The sequence below is a fragment of the Labrus bergylta genome, chromosome 6 (genome assembly GCF_963930695.1).
Source record: "Labrus bergylta chromosome 6, fLabBer1.1, whole genome shotgun sequence".
NCBI lineage: Eukaryota > Metazoa > Chordata > Actinopteri > Labriformes > Labridae > Labrus > Labrus bergylta.
This window is the reverse complement of record NC_089200.1, coordinates 29,366,195-29,381,379: the sequence shown is the minus strand read 5'-3', so window position 1 is coordinate 29,381,379 and position 15,185 is coordinate 29,366,195. Positions and strand designations below refer to the sequence as shown.

General features: G+C 37.3%; 2 protein-coding genes across 5 annotated transcripts in view; one reads left to right on the top strand and one right to left on the bottom strand.

The window, feature by feature from the left end:
- Positions 1-124: 124 nt before the first annotated feature.
- LOC109982838 (synapse-associated protein 1) lies at positions 125-6,019 on the bottom strand. The gene is made up of 9 exons (XM_020632255.3): positions 5,673-6,019; positions 5,472-5,590; positions 5,323-5,389; positions 3,863-3,936; positions 3,632-3,771; positions 3,329-3,480; positions 2,556-2,614; positions 2,309-2,453; positions 125-2,223 (listed from the first exon to the last, which is right to left on the bottom strand). Exons 1-9 carry the CDS (start codon positions 5,851-5,853, stop codon positions 2,096-2,098), a joined length of 1,065 nt encoding a protein of 354 aa, XP_020487911.2. The 5' UTR covers positions 5,854-6,019; the 3' UTR covers positions 125-2,095.
- Positions 6,020-6,527: 508 nt separating this feature from the next.
- The window catches only part of shroom2a (shroom family member 2a), a 43,350-nt gene continuing 34,692 nt past the window's right edge, over positions 6,528-15,185 (top strand). For 3 of the 4 annotated variants that reach the window (XM_020631320.3, XM_065956136.1, XM_065956135.1), the window contains exons 1-2: positions 6,528-6,779; positions 8,615-8,825. In XM_020631320.3, coding sequence (XP_020486976.2) covers positions 8,619-8,825 — 207 coding nt within the window. In that variant the 5' untranslated portion in view covers positions 6,528-6,779; positions 8,615-8,618. Of the gene's footprint in view, positions 6,780-8,614; positions 8,826-11,512; positions 11,737-15,185 lie in introns of those variants that run through there. The other variant, XM_065956137.1, reaches the window with a different exon arrangement.

The following is a 15,185-nucleotide window of genomic DNA, read 5'->3' as shown; positions in this document are numbered from 1 at the left end:
TTGTTCGAAAGTGCTCAAAGGTGTCGGTTCAAAAAGAGCTAACCATTTCCCCGGTTAATGACTGATTCAAACTTGGCATGTACAACATTCTCTAAAGTGAAGCTCAAACATTAAACTCAAGGAATAAAAAGAAAAACCTATTTTTTTAATGAAGGCACGTTTAATGTTTTTATGTCTCAATGAAAACAAACCACATATAACCTTTAAAGAAACACTTCAACGAGCATCAGACAGAACAGCCATTATAACAACTAAAAATATAACTGAAGTTTGAAATCACAGTAGATAATAATAAAATACGATGGGTTATGGCTCTATTTTCTTGGTACAAACAGGACAAACATGTCTACACATTATATCAGCATCTACAGTATAAAGGATGTGGGCTTGTGTGCGTTCATAGTCAGTCATTCACTTTCATCATTTGGATAAAATTCCCACGTTCCAAGAATAAACATACTCTAAACACAGGAAGGCACTGTTAATGTAAAGTAAGTCTAAAAAGTATCACATCTTATAGGCTATCAAAGCATCATCAAGCATTTTATTGATGAACAATGTTGTCTCAGTCAAAGGATAAACGTTGTTTAATAATATGCTCTACTGGTTATGTGGCAATATCTTGAAGAAATATACATGTTGATGGATTTTATTGAATGATATTTCTGCAGTTTAGGATTAAAAACTTCAACTGTAAAAGTTAAGCCTTGTTCACACTTGTACAAAACTCCTAAAAAGCTCCTGAAGTTTTCAGGGTGAGCTGTATGTGTGAACGACAAACAGACACATTTTTTTTCACTCGGACTTCATCCAAAGTTTCTTCTGCCAGCCCCCCGAGGATTTTTCCCACAGAAAGTCTGAGTGAGCCGCAGGATATAATCAGCAGGATATAATCAGGAGAATTTACCTCGGGTGATTGGGATGCTGACGTTTATTCCCTGTGATTGGGGCGTGACCATAGACTGTGTCATTATGGTGTCTGTTCTCCAGTATGCTCTACTTCTGATGTTGTGATTCAGTTGAACTACACATAGCATTGACATAAAGGCAAACATTCTCATTGCAGTGTTGCATAGTGGACTCTGTTGCTTCATGTCTTTCTTTAGGAGACCCTGAGGCCCTGTGAGGTGCATGTGTGAACAATCGGATCTGGTAGATTTCAGGAGCAGTCCTCCTGAGTGCACGTGAAAACGTCTCTAGACTGTATTTGTTCCTTCATTATCTGGATGTTTTATGCACCCTTACTCAATTCTATACTCACAGTTGGGTCTGATATTTCTGTAGCTTCTGGGCTTTAAAGGTAGCTAAAGGTAGTAACCTTTGGATGCTGTGTAACAGGCAGCTGAGCTGGTTTGCATGATCTGTGATTTTTCACCAAGAACTTGATAAAAAAAAGTTTAGATGCTGTGTAAACCTTAATTAAACTAAATGTTTTTTGGGGACATTTAGCCTTTTATTGGACAGGACATCTGAAGAGAGACAAAAATTGTTGGAAAGAGAGAGTGGCCAAGGTAAGATTCCACGTTCACGCGAGGATGAGGACTGTAGCCCCTATTCATGGGGAGCTCTACATATCCTCAAATATCAGGCGCCCCCATACCAGTGTATACTTACTAGAGTGTATGTTTGAGCAATACTAAAATATATCAAAACATATTAGTTAACCAACACAAGTATTCAGGTTTTAGCCAGCATCCTAAATCTTTTTTGAGTCTTGGTTGTACTTTAACTTAATTTTCTCACTTGTGACAACAGCGACATTGATTATCAAAAGTTATCATCTCACCTTAAAGTCTGAGGCAGAATCTGAGGCAAACTGTGTGTTCTCTGAGGAGGTGTACGCAGGACAACACCTCCCTTTATCTTAACTGAAGGAGACAATGCTAAATATTTATGCATTAAACCAAAGAACCATTCAGGACATAGAAATAGCACACTGAAATGTTGATGAGGTTCAGTGTTACTTATCCCTCTGAGTCCCAGTTATCAAGATGAATGAATCCACTGGGAGCTTTAAAGCTTCAGTCATGTGTGCTGTCTGACCTTTAAGGTGATTCTGAAACAGTTAAGAGCTGGTGGAGCGTGTGTCCGAGCTCTAACTCTCCTCTTTTAACATCTCTTCAATCTCTCTGTCCCAGTTGTCATCGTGGTTCTCGTTGTCAGGCAGCACGTCGTACTCCTGCAGCTCCTCCTGCAGCTCTCGCTCCCAGTCAGGAGTCTCCTCTGAAGCACCCCGAGCAGAGTCACACGTTAAACTTCTGATAAACTCTTGAATTAGATCATACACCAGTTCAACAATGAGACTCACCCTGCTGGGCGTCTGGATGCTCCCTCTTCTCGAGAACCAGCTGTTCCATTTCTTTGCGTAGGTCGTCCTCATTTATGCTGCATGAGTCAAAAGCATCGCTCACAAATTCAGACACAGGCGGGCTGGTGGAGATCTCCTCCTCGTCCTTTTTTCAACAGAAACAAAAAGAGGTCAGACTCAGACTCATTAAGGATTCATTCTTTTAAATGATTTGGTATTTTATTTGAAGAAAAAAAAAAGTGCCTACCTCACTTGACTTTGGTTTGTTTCTACGGTTGGCAGCATGAGTTTTCTGTTTAACAACATCTGCAGAATTTTTTTTTTTTTTTAATAAAAAACAAGTCAAACTTTCTCATTAAATGAATAGTTGAGATGAATCCTTATATTTCTGTTAATATTCATAATACTGCTATTGAGCAGATTTTGCCACAAATAAAAGGTATGATGTAACAACTGAAGGTAAGATAATAAGACTGCATAAAAAGAAGATAACTTCATGGTTTTATAAAATGTTTTCACTGTCTGAACTTTCCCCAGGGAAATATTTGAGAGGAACTCAAGGCACTTCCTTCAGAAGGACCAAGGTCTATCTGGACTTCTGAAGACTTGATTTTACCCATGAAAAAAGTCCTTTCACATACTAACTGAGCGAGTGGAACCTGCTGACTTTTTCTGATTGTTATTAATTGTAAAGTCAGTGTATTTTATTTCAGGTATGGTACCATTGTCACTGTCTCAAAGATGACATGACAACAGCTGTGGCTTTGGATTTCAGCAGAATAACTTTTGCTAGACTTTGGACCCTGATGGAAACAAATAAAACAACAGACTGAAGGAACCTTAAGTTAATTGTAAAGTAAATTCCATGACTAAAAGTTACAGGTACGTTGGGTGGAAAATTGAGTTCAGTATTTGCAAAGCCTGTCCCCTCTATTTGTAACATGAATAATGGTTTCTGCTTTCGAGGGAGTGAATACAAATGAGTCCATTCTCATTTTGAGCACTACAAAGTAATGATACCCTTTTGTTGAACCTCCTCAGGACTGGTGCCAGTTTTCTCCACGCCTCTCTGCTCAGCAGCCTGCTGTGCCGCGAGAGCTGTGAGCTGAGCCGACTGTTTTATTAAGGACACACGGTAGAAGTAATTCTTCCAGAAGGCCTCCTCTTTCACCCTGAAATGAATGACACGATGGAACATGCAGTCAGCTCAGAATAGAATAAAAAAAAATGTTTTTGTTCGTAATAAAACCCACTCCTGTGCAGTGATGCACATGATGAAAAGGGACCAGATACAGTATTATCCCAATGTCAAAACACTCTCACTGTTTGGGGACCAGATGGAAGCGCATCTTCCGAAGGAGCTCATCCTCCTCCAACATCACCATGGCGACCGGATACATTTGCTCACAGTCAAAGTGAAATTGCACTCCAGCAGGAGGATCTCGCAAAAAATTCCTTTTGTCCTGTCAACAAATGAAGCAATAAAAAGAAATTGTACTGTTGCCCAATTTGACTTTTTCCCTAGAACAGAAATGTTTCATAAGCAATACTCACAGCTGAGAGGGCTAAAATCTGCTGCTGCATAGTTTCTTCTTCATTATAACCAACCCACGGAGGCACAGCAGCACCTACAAACAATGAGCCAGCAGTTACTGTACAGTGATATCATGTACTTACTTTAAGGTTATTTTAACGTTGCTATACATAAAAGTATTCTCAGCCCAAAACAAGCTTAAAGAGATCCTTATTTAGACTAAAACAATGCTAAAACATAAATTAACAACACTAGTAATTAAGTAATTAAGTCAACTGAACTTATCCAAAACAAATAAAAACAGAAGTCAGTGTGCCTCTTTCTGAACTTCACCTAGATCACATTAATTTTTAAATCTATAAAATCAGGATAGGCAGAGATAAGCCTTGGGCTTCAGCCTATTCCTCTTTCTGGTCACTGAGTGTTTGAATTTCATTGTGAGAAATGGACGAGTGTTAGCATGTAAAGTGTTTTTTGTTTTTGTTTCTGTAAGTGGACTATTTACACAATTGTTTTTAACAGTTGGTATTTTTTAATGAATGACCAAAATAAAAAAATATTAATTGATTCATAAACCTAAAAAACAAACTAAGACCTCTGATTTCATCTTGAGATCGCTGTAACATAAATTTAGAAGCCATTATCATGCGATAAATGTTCTTAATTTTGTTTTTTGATCTCATAATTAGAATATTCAAATCTAACAGATAACATTTTGTTGTTTGTCACACATGTTCAGACTTCTACATGAATATTTCCTACTGGGTTGGCCAATAGGAGGTAGTAAGAGTTTATTGATCAAATATTAAATAATTCATAGATATTACTGGACTCCAGTCAGACTCAGAAGTCTTGGTCTAATTGAGATGAATAAGTGCTGGATATGTAAAGGCTTCTTCTGTAATTTTCTTTACATCTCATGTGAGATTGCCCAATGATTTCTCCATTCCAGAAATAAATCCATTCCCCGAGCTGGACTCACAAAGGGACAATTTGAGTTAGAGACTGCAGGCTTTCTACATGCAGCCAGTATTATACTGATGAACTAGAAAATAAATTCAAGAACACCAACTCCAAGGACTGGATTAGAGCTTCATATAAACTGATGTTAGCCAAGCCGAAAGAGTCTTTGTCAAAATCAATCCAAATGTGGGGGAGCTTAGATCTGTTGATAGTCAGGTCCATTAGGTTATTGTAAATAGTCTTAATGCATATGGCGTGCTGGGGAGGGAGAGAGATGTGCTGTGACCTGTTATGCTGTGAAAGTGTTGTTGTTTCTGTCTAATGTGTAATCTAATCTGTAACCCCCCCCCCCCCCCCCCCCCCCCCAAAAAGGGATTTGTTCGATACTCTAACAAATTGTTTTGACAAATAAAAATCTGACTTACAAAAACAAAAGATAAATATTTCCAAGGATATACTTTTTTTTGTATTAATCTCCCTCATCATGGAGCTCTGCTATACTTTGAAGTCTACTTACCAGATTTTTTTGCCTTTTTCTCCTGAACAAATTTATTTTGTTCTTTCTGGAAATCACCTAAAATGGTCTACCAGAAGGAAACAGGTCAATAAATGGGGTATAAAGAAGAAGGAGGAAAAAACAATAATGCTAAACTTGATGTTTGACACCTTATCGATGATCCCGTTCATCTTTCCCTCTTCCACACTTTTCTTGAAGGTTTGTGCTGTTTCCACCACGGACTCAGACAGTTTCTTGGAGGCACTGCTGGCGAAATTATAAATGTAACCTGCGAAAAACCAAAAGTATGAAAACACAAGTGAACAACAAACACTCCTACTTTAACAGTGTGTTACTTTACTAAATCTTACCACTGACGCCCTTAGCTGTCTGCAGAAGTTGAGCTGGTTGAACATCTTCTTTAGCAGCTGCAGTCGGTTTGTTTACGTCGTGACTTTGGTCTTCTTTAACATCAACAACACACTCGCCATGTTGCTTACCTTGTTCATCTCCATTTTCAATTCCAAGCCAGCTTCCCAGATTCTTAAACATACTTTAAAATGTCTCTACAAAAGTCTGCAAAAGTACGAGAAGTCCTTTAACATGCTCAAATTATGAATCATTAAGGTGTTTTTGTCAACTCTCGGAAAGTTTGAAACTGAAAGACGGGTATTGGCTGGTGACGTTACACTGTTAAACCACTTCCGCGAATCGGTTCGTTTTGTCCCTTTTTGTCCTACCCTGCCCCAGCTCACGCGTTGTCATGGAAACAAGAGCGTCCCAAATTAATCCCTTAGCGAAGATAAAAGTTTAAGTTTGCTCGCGAATTTAGCCCAGTAGTATGTTTCGCGTTGCAACCTCAATAATTTATAATTAAAATATAATTAAATATAATTAAAATATAAATAAATTAAATTATATAAAATAATAAATATAATTGTATAAATTATTTATATATATATATATAAATTATTATTTTATAATTATATAAAATAATAAATATAATTAAAATATAATTAAATTATAATTAAAATATTGAATGTAAGATAAAATATATTTAATTTTCTTAGATAAAGTAGAATAAAAGTTTTTTTAAAGGTGAGTCTCGCCTTACTAGCATGCTAACGCTAGATGGCACGCTGGCGCTGTGTTTAGTTGTTATCCCTGTTGTTCATGGAGCTACATTAGCTTAGCTGATTTAAACTCTACTGAGTGTGTCAGTGTGTCGTCCTCAGTTTGTGTAATGAAGTAGGATACTGGCTGAAGTGCTTCTGCGTGAGAAACAGAGGAAACTCGGAGCTTTTTTTTTCCACCGTAACATTCCGCAGTAGTAACCAGTGAACTATGATAAAGTGATTTATATGTGGATAAAATGGTTCAAAAGATGAAGTATGTGTTACGTTAACCTGGGATATAGCTGCGTGCCACCTCGAGGGAGCTTTCCTGTTCGCCGGTTTATCAAGAAGTTGAATTCCCAGGTAAGGTCAGCCTTTTATGCATGCGCTTCGCACTATTTTAAGAAAAAGAAAAAGGGGAATAAAGTGGTTTATTTAATGATAAAAGTGCCTGTTTCACACGAAGAGTCAGCCACCTTTTCTAAAGAGAAAGACTGTCTAACTAAATGTGTTGATTCAGGCGGAGATGGTTTCCATTGTTTGTGTCTCTCACTCATAAGAGCATTAAGTTTAAGTCAGCATGTCTGGAGTATGACAGCAGGTGTTTAACATTTATTTTATAACTCACAGACAGTAGGGTTTTTATGACTAGCGAAGATACTTAACTTTAACTGTCTATTTATTTATTTATTCATTGCACTAAAACTGTTAATTGACTCATCCAGTCACTGCACAATAATAACTGTATATACTCTTTCACTGCACTATAACTTTACTTATTTGCACTATATCTCTATATTTATATTTGTTTAATTAATCAGTCACTGCAAAATAATAACTGTATATATTCTTTCAGTCACCACAACTGTCTATTTATTTATTATTATTATCATTCATTCTCTGAACAGCAAATGCTCTGACCACTCTGACCATTTCTCTCTCATATAGTTTTGTTGTTGTTTTTGTAAACGCTGCTGTTTAGGATTGCTGCTAACAAAGTTTTGTTGTGTCCTTGTGTACAATGATAATAAAGATTATATCTATCTATCTATCTATCTATCTATCTATCTATCTATCTGGATACTTAATCTACACAATCATCTTGTGTATTTAAGAGGAGTTCCTTTTAAATTACAAGCACATCATTTAATTCAGGCCAAATAGTCATGCCATTATTACAATTAATATTTAAAAAGTGTCTTGAAAGGTTGCATTATTGTATAATCAAGTAAAACAATATTTAAAAAGTATTGCATTGACTTGTGGGGGAAAACTAACTTATCTTTATCCACAAATAAAACATCCTTCACATGTATTTGTCTAAAATACTAACAGTGAGTTTATTTACATAGCAATGGTATCTCAGTGTGATGTCAGCCCACTGATGTTTAGAATTTAAAGGTTTTAATTTGAATGCCCTGTAGTGAGACCATATTAAATAACATGTAGTTGTATTGGCGTGTTTCATAAACAAGTCAATGTACTACTAAGGCCATTATGTGATCACTTTGTTATCCAACCTTATTTAATGATTAAAGCATTATAGTTGTTGATGCTGCCAAGCTAGCAACAGATATTCTGTTGAGTTATTAAAACACAGTTGTATTTTGAAAGAATAGTATTGTCTAGACTTTCTATTTAAACTTAATTCCTAATGTTTTACTCGATTGTTTTGTTAGAATGTAATACTTTTATACTAAAGTTGATTGTTTCATGCATTCAAATAGACTGACAGAGAAACTGCTATCTGATATTAAGTGTTTCACTTGGAAAATTAGGAGACTTAAAATTAAAACATACTAAAATCAGAAGAAAACAAGGTTCACTGTAAAAAAAACAAAAAAAACCCATAAAATCTAACAAAGGCATTAAAGCAAAAAGTAAACGTGTACAATTGACCAGTCTTAAAAGCGAGTTACAAAGGTTCAGTTGTCAAAGTCACTGATGAATAACATGGTGGCAGATAGAGTGCATTTTTTATCTGGATTGAAAATAAACCTTCTCTGTTTGTATTTCTGCACAAATATGACAACGAAGGTGCTCTTTATTCTTATTAAAAAAATTACAGGAGCATTTGTAACATTACTGCATACAGTAAGCTGTGATGCTCTACTACAGCTGATGCAGATGGTGCAGGGAGCACATCAGGTTTTTTTAATTTCTTGACCTCATTCTTTGTTTCTTTACATTTCTAACAGCACCATGGATACTGAGGGTTATACAAATGATCAACACTATACAGAACCAGAGAGACTTTGGCATGTGAGGCAAAAATCTGAAGATGTGGATATGAGGAGTAGAGATGGAGAGGGCTGCAGCCTGGTGGAAGTTTTTCTTTCAGGGGGAGCACCGTGGGGATTCACACTCAGAGGGGGACTGGAACATCGAGAACCTCTGCTCATAACGAAGGTAAATACTCTGAGTTACTCTTTTTAGATCAAATGAAGCTGTGATCATGATGGCATGTGCATATTTGCTGAATTGGCAGGAGAAACTATAAAACATGTTTTTAAAATAAAAAAAATGAGGACTGCCTCTTGTAATAGAGCCTCAAGCCCAGTTACAACACAGGTATCCACATTAGAATCTTGTGACATAATATGCTTGTAGTGTCAGTCAAAGCTCTACAAGACTCTGTATGTGCAGCAGAGACACAGACCAGCTCATAATGGCTGATGAGCTCTGTCTTATAGCTCAACATCACTGTCCATGATGCACTAAACATGGTGCAGGCCTTGCTCCCTCAGTAGTTGCATGTTTTAAAAATGTTGTAAAGAAGGATACAATGGCATGACAACTTGTAGGCTCACCAAATTATTGACCAAAAGCAAAAAGTACACCTTTCCAAAGGATTGGTTTTGATGTCACTGGACGAGCAACAAATATTTGAGGTCCAACGTTATGTACCATCAACTTTGAATATCCTCGACAATCCTCCAAATCACAGGGTGCCCAATACTCAGAGTCTCAAGTCAATTTCAGAGCACCGCATTATGATGGAACAGGTGATGATATCAAAGTTAAATATTATTCATTCATATGTGTTTGCACAAACTGTCACTTTTGTTGGCAGAAGCTCAGACCAGTTAACATTTAATGTGACTGTTTGATGTCTTCAATGAAACACAGAACAGCTGATACCTGACACATCACTGCTTACATGACAGACTTGTGGCTGATCACGACTCTACTTTTATACTGGAGAATATAATTTATATAGAGGAGGATTTTTATTTTACAATCATAGTTCTTTTAACCATCTTGGTAACATAAAATATCAGTTTGTAAGTTTCGGTTAATTTGGTCAGAGCACACTGAAAAATGTTATTGTAATATAATTCACAGCTGATGGATGGATTACCATGAAATTTGGTTTCGACTTCCCTTTGGTGCCAACAGCAGGTTAAACGAGCCATAATGACATCACCAATTGGTTTGCAGACTGCAGACACCAATTGGTATGCCTTGACTTTTTGCATTTGTGACATGGTCATCTTGTTTATATTTTGAGCCAGAAGTGATCACAACTGAATGGGAGTGCTGTTGACTTGTTGGTTTTCCATTGGTAACCAAGTTCTCAAGATTGCCCTGCTTTATTGTCACAAGGAAGTTATTAGGAAAAATGTACTGAGGCGAAAAATGGAGTAATAAAAAGGGTCATTTTTTTCATAGACCTCAAGCCATTGCAGCTTCCCACAACTGGAATTACAATCAGCAGGTTGAAAGGACCTTGTCTTTATTAAAAGATTACTTTTGGGCTTTTTTGACCTTTTATCAGACAGGACAGTTGACGAGAGACAGGAAATGTGTGGAAGAGCAGGTAGAGGTGCATCAAAGGGCTGAGGCCAGGAGTGGAACCTGCGCCGATGCATCTATAGACTGTAGTCCCTGATTATGGGGCTTTACCAACTGAGCAAAACCAAAACCCCTTTGTCTACGCAAACCAAGAGGATGCATCCACTCCTTATAAACAGTCTCTGTCCTTAACATGTATCCTGCTGGATGTTAGCATCTAAGCATTGTTCTTGTGAGAATATCAGCATGTTGACATGAGCTTAACCTTCTCTGAATACAGCCTCTTAAGCCATTTTCACATATACACTCCTGAAAATTTCGAGAGAACCCCTGAAATCCTCCTATTCTGCTTGTTTACACATACCCCTCACAGCGGGAGACTATCCCTGTTGATGCGGAAGTGACGGACAAAGCAACAGTCCGCTGTACAACACGATAATGAGAATATTTGCCTTTATATCAATGCTATATGTAGTATGACAAAATCACAATATTAACACAAGTGTGGAGAAGAACATACTGGTGAACTAAAAACATAATGCAGCAGTTTCATTAAGTGCACAGAGATCTTATCAGTCGCATGCATATCTATGGTCGTTGTGCACAGTAAACGTCACCATCCCATCCCACTCGTCGAGGTGAATTCTCCTGATTATATCCTGCTGCATTCTTACATCGGCTCACTCAGACTTTGTGTGGATGAAATACTAGGGGGGCTGGCAAGATAAACTCTGGATAAAGTCCATATGAAACATTTGGCTGTTTGTGTTCACACATGCAGCTCACCTTGAAAACTTCAGGAGTTTTTCAGGAGTTTGTGCAAGTGTGAAAACTTTAATAGAGTTGATAGCAAAGCCATAGACACATCTTAATGTTGCCTTTATTGCCTGATGTGTTGTATAATCCCCAAAGTTTGTATTCTATATGAAGCAACTCCCAGAAGAAAAAAAACATTCAGCAGAAGTTAAAATAAAAGCAGAAGATTTTAGAGGCCATTTCTTAAAGTGAGAGCCAGGATATGCATACACTGCCTTTTAAGAGGAAGAGTAACCAGACAGAGTGCTTCCCAATTTACTCTGACATCACACTGTAACCTCTCTTCTCTGTTGACTTTGTAATGATTTACTACCAAAGACCTTGCAGGTTAATTTGATGTGGTTACATACTAGCACCTGTTTATCAGGAGCTGTCTCTCTGCTGCATTTTGACCAAAACTGGGTACAAAGTCCTACTCAGATGGTCGAAACTCAGAATCTTTGGCCCCGTATGAGCTTAGAGCGACACATTTAGGACCACCTTCACCCACGTTGTCGTAGGTTTTACAAGCACGCATTTCAAACGAGAAGAATTCTGACCATTTTAAGTCTTTAAGCTGGAAGATTTAAAGCCATGGTCACATTGCTAACTAGTGTGGGGTGAACCATTGCCCATTGGACTGCAGTTCTTCATTTTACAGAGTGTTTTTTCCCTGAATGCCACATGCTTACTTCAAGGACCAACAAAAGTGGACCTGTTTGGATCTGAGGTGAGATGACCTTTGAGAAGTTTTTAAACCAAGCTTTGTAGCTGTATTATGTCAACCATTAAAAATGTTGAATAGTTTTGGTAGAATCGTCCATACTGGCACTTTAAACAAACTTTTCTGTAAATCAGTCATGGAGTAGACTAAATGTTTGTCTTGAAATGTGTCAGAGTTTGGTTTGCTTTTACTTCAGTGTGTTATTAGATCCCACCTGGCCGTTTCCTTGTGCTCTCATATTTTTGTGCTTGGTATAATTTCACAGTAGACTCTGTGGTACCAGGAGCAGGAGAGGAATGTTGGAGCTTTGTTTGATTTTCTAAATGTAGTGAATTATCTGTGACAGTCTGAAGCCCGCTGGAATGGCGTGATGGGATAAGTGAAGTCAGGATTAGTGATTTGTGCTCTTTTGGAGCGGTTCTCAGATTATAGCCACTGATTTACAGAGGTGTGGTGTTGAATTATTTGTGTTAACTAGATTATGATGGGAGTGCTAATCTCCTAACAAAATAATAACCCTATATCGTACCCTGTAGAAAGATGTACAGTGTATCTTGAAAGGTTGGGGCCTTTTTCCCAACATATACATCTATCGCTTGACATAGATATATGAACACACTGTAGACACAGTATGTAGTTAAACCGTAATGTACCTGATGCATTTACTTCTTCATCTGCACATTTTTTCAGATGGTTCGGGTGATTATATTGAAGCCTGTTCTTTCGCCTTTAGTGAACTCTACCCTGTTTTTTTTTTTAGTGCTGTTTTAAAAAACACACATCTTTCCTGTCTGAACATGTAGGACTACAGTAATGTGGAAGCTCAAGCTGGGTCACAATGAATGTTATACTTTAAAATAAAACACTGTATATGAGTGTTGATTTTAAACTTAATAATGCACCCCCTCTGAAATCTTTTCAGTCAAGTTCCTCCTGAACAGAACAAAGAAAAAAACATTTGGAGTAAAAAAAACAGTTTATATTAAGAAGCAAAATAATGGGCTGTTACATTGGCGTCTGATTTACAAAACAACTACCCAGTCACTAAAAAATGCTTCATGAGGTGAGCTGCCTTCATGTGCTGTTGGCATGTTTTTCTTGGGGGAAAAAGCACAATGCTCGAGGTTGAAAAAGGATTATTGAAAACATATTTTTCTCAATCCTGACTGTATTTTGCAGACTGTAAATTCACCTTCTTTTTTACCTCTTTTCTGCAGTTTTATGATTACACTTCAAATGAATTTCCTTAGTGCTTCATCAGACTCACATTTCCCTTTTTTATTGAACACATATAAGTATGAATATCTGCAGAATTATGCATGACTGACCCTTTTTAACTAGACTTACAGTTTTCCAAAGTTCCCTTAGGGTAAATATCTTGAGTAATACTAGCACCTATTACATTACCTGTTTAAGGGGACTGATAGGCCTCTGTTACGACTCACGGTCAATGTTAACGTCAGGGAGGCAAAATGGTGGCAAAACTAGAACTTGTTTAGTCGATGAGCCAGACTCTGAGATAGTAACAGAGGTGAAATGTTGTCGCTGTGTACGTTGCAGCGAGAAGGGCAGAAGAGTGCTGTGCGTATGTGAAGACTCTCGTACTACTGCGGCACCATGTGATGTAATTGCACAAACTGGAACACCTATTTAACACTGTTGTAGGTTCAATATAGAATTTCAAAGACTCATCAGCCTCTAGTAGTTAAATGAAAAGGTAATTGTAAGCTGCATCCTCATAAGAATTGAACCGTTAAAATAGTGCTTATCCTGTTTCACCTGACCTCAGAAATGTGACTTTTACTGAAGATGTGAGAAGTATCAGGAGTTTAACACCAACAAGCTAAATGGTCTCTTAGCAACCTGTTTCTGTCACCTAATGAGACATACATAACCATTTGATAATCAGAAGATGATGATAATTTCATGTATTTTTGCCCGAGCTTGAGGGTCTGTATTTTAATAACCAAAGAAGAGACACATTTGGGCCAACATTTATGATTTTCTTGGCGGTTTTCTCGCTTATGTGCGCCATCACTAAGAGCTAAAATGAAAGATAATAAAAAGGGCCCACAGTTTGATGAGAGGTTTAGAACATTGGCTAAAAATCCAGGAGAAATCCTGGATCTAATTAAAATTCTCAACATTCCTTTCATAGCTCAGGTAATGCTCGAGGTCTTCTCGGACTTAACGTCCTTAGTCTCAATAAACTTATATAATCCTGTTTTACACAACACAGCTGGGCACGCAGCACCTCGTACATATGTTTCCTCGGTCAGGGTCACGTTTAATTTGGAAGAAAATATTATATAAGAACAAGTAACAGACACACAGAAAAATGTCTCTGTTCTTACACGCTGTGATAAATCACCTGCAGGTAAACAGGTTTTACCCATTATTGAATCCTTTGTATGAAAACTTTGTGGGCTCAGTTTCACTGTTTAGGGATTGCTCAACCTCTGGAGCAAAGATGATTCATACAGTTCAGGATGATGGCTCATTAGAAGTAAAAATGTGTTTAAGTTCACATGGTTTTCTATTTCTGGATGTTTGACATTTTCAAATACTAGAACCTAAATGAGATCTGTGGTTATGGATAAATGACCCCACCCACCAGTATTATTTGACCCTGTACTTGGAGTACATTTTTAATTTTAATTTTTTTATTATCAATTTTTTATTTGTGTTTTAATACTTTAAACACGAAGCCAAACGTCATAAAAATGGTTAACATTTATATACACAAATAAACAAACAGGGGTTCCCAAACATTCCAGCTAGCAACCCCAAAAACAAGTCTGCCAGAGACTGGGGACCCTCACTGTCTCTGGAGGTGCTAAAGGATTATAACAAAGCGCACAGTCACGACACACACACACACACACACACACACACACACACACACACACACACACACACACACACACACACACACACACACACACACACACACACACACACACACACACACACACACACACACACACACACACACACACACACACTAATAAAACTGTCCAAACAATGGTTACACAAAGAAATAACAAATAAGAATTCAGCAGCCAAAAAATTATCAAATAATTTTATGAAGTAATTTAATATAAGAAAGTCTAGAAGCAGCATACAAATAATGTGCTTGTATAGACTTAACCCTGAGCGGACATACAGAACTTAATGAATAAACACACAGGTGTGTGCATCTTTCTGTGTTAAGAACTATAGACACATTGCTGCCAAACTTACATTTGAAGTATTTTTACACAATTATTTCATTTTCTTTTCACTTGATGATAGGGTTTGATTTGAAAGTGAACTACTGCTACTACTACAGTACTTGTATATATTTTTACAATGAGTGACCTTTATATCCTGTGACTGGATTCCTCTCCGCTTTTTTGTTAATAGTGCGATTCCTTTGAACTACACGTAGCTTAAAGGAAAATATTCTCACTATA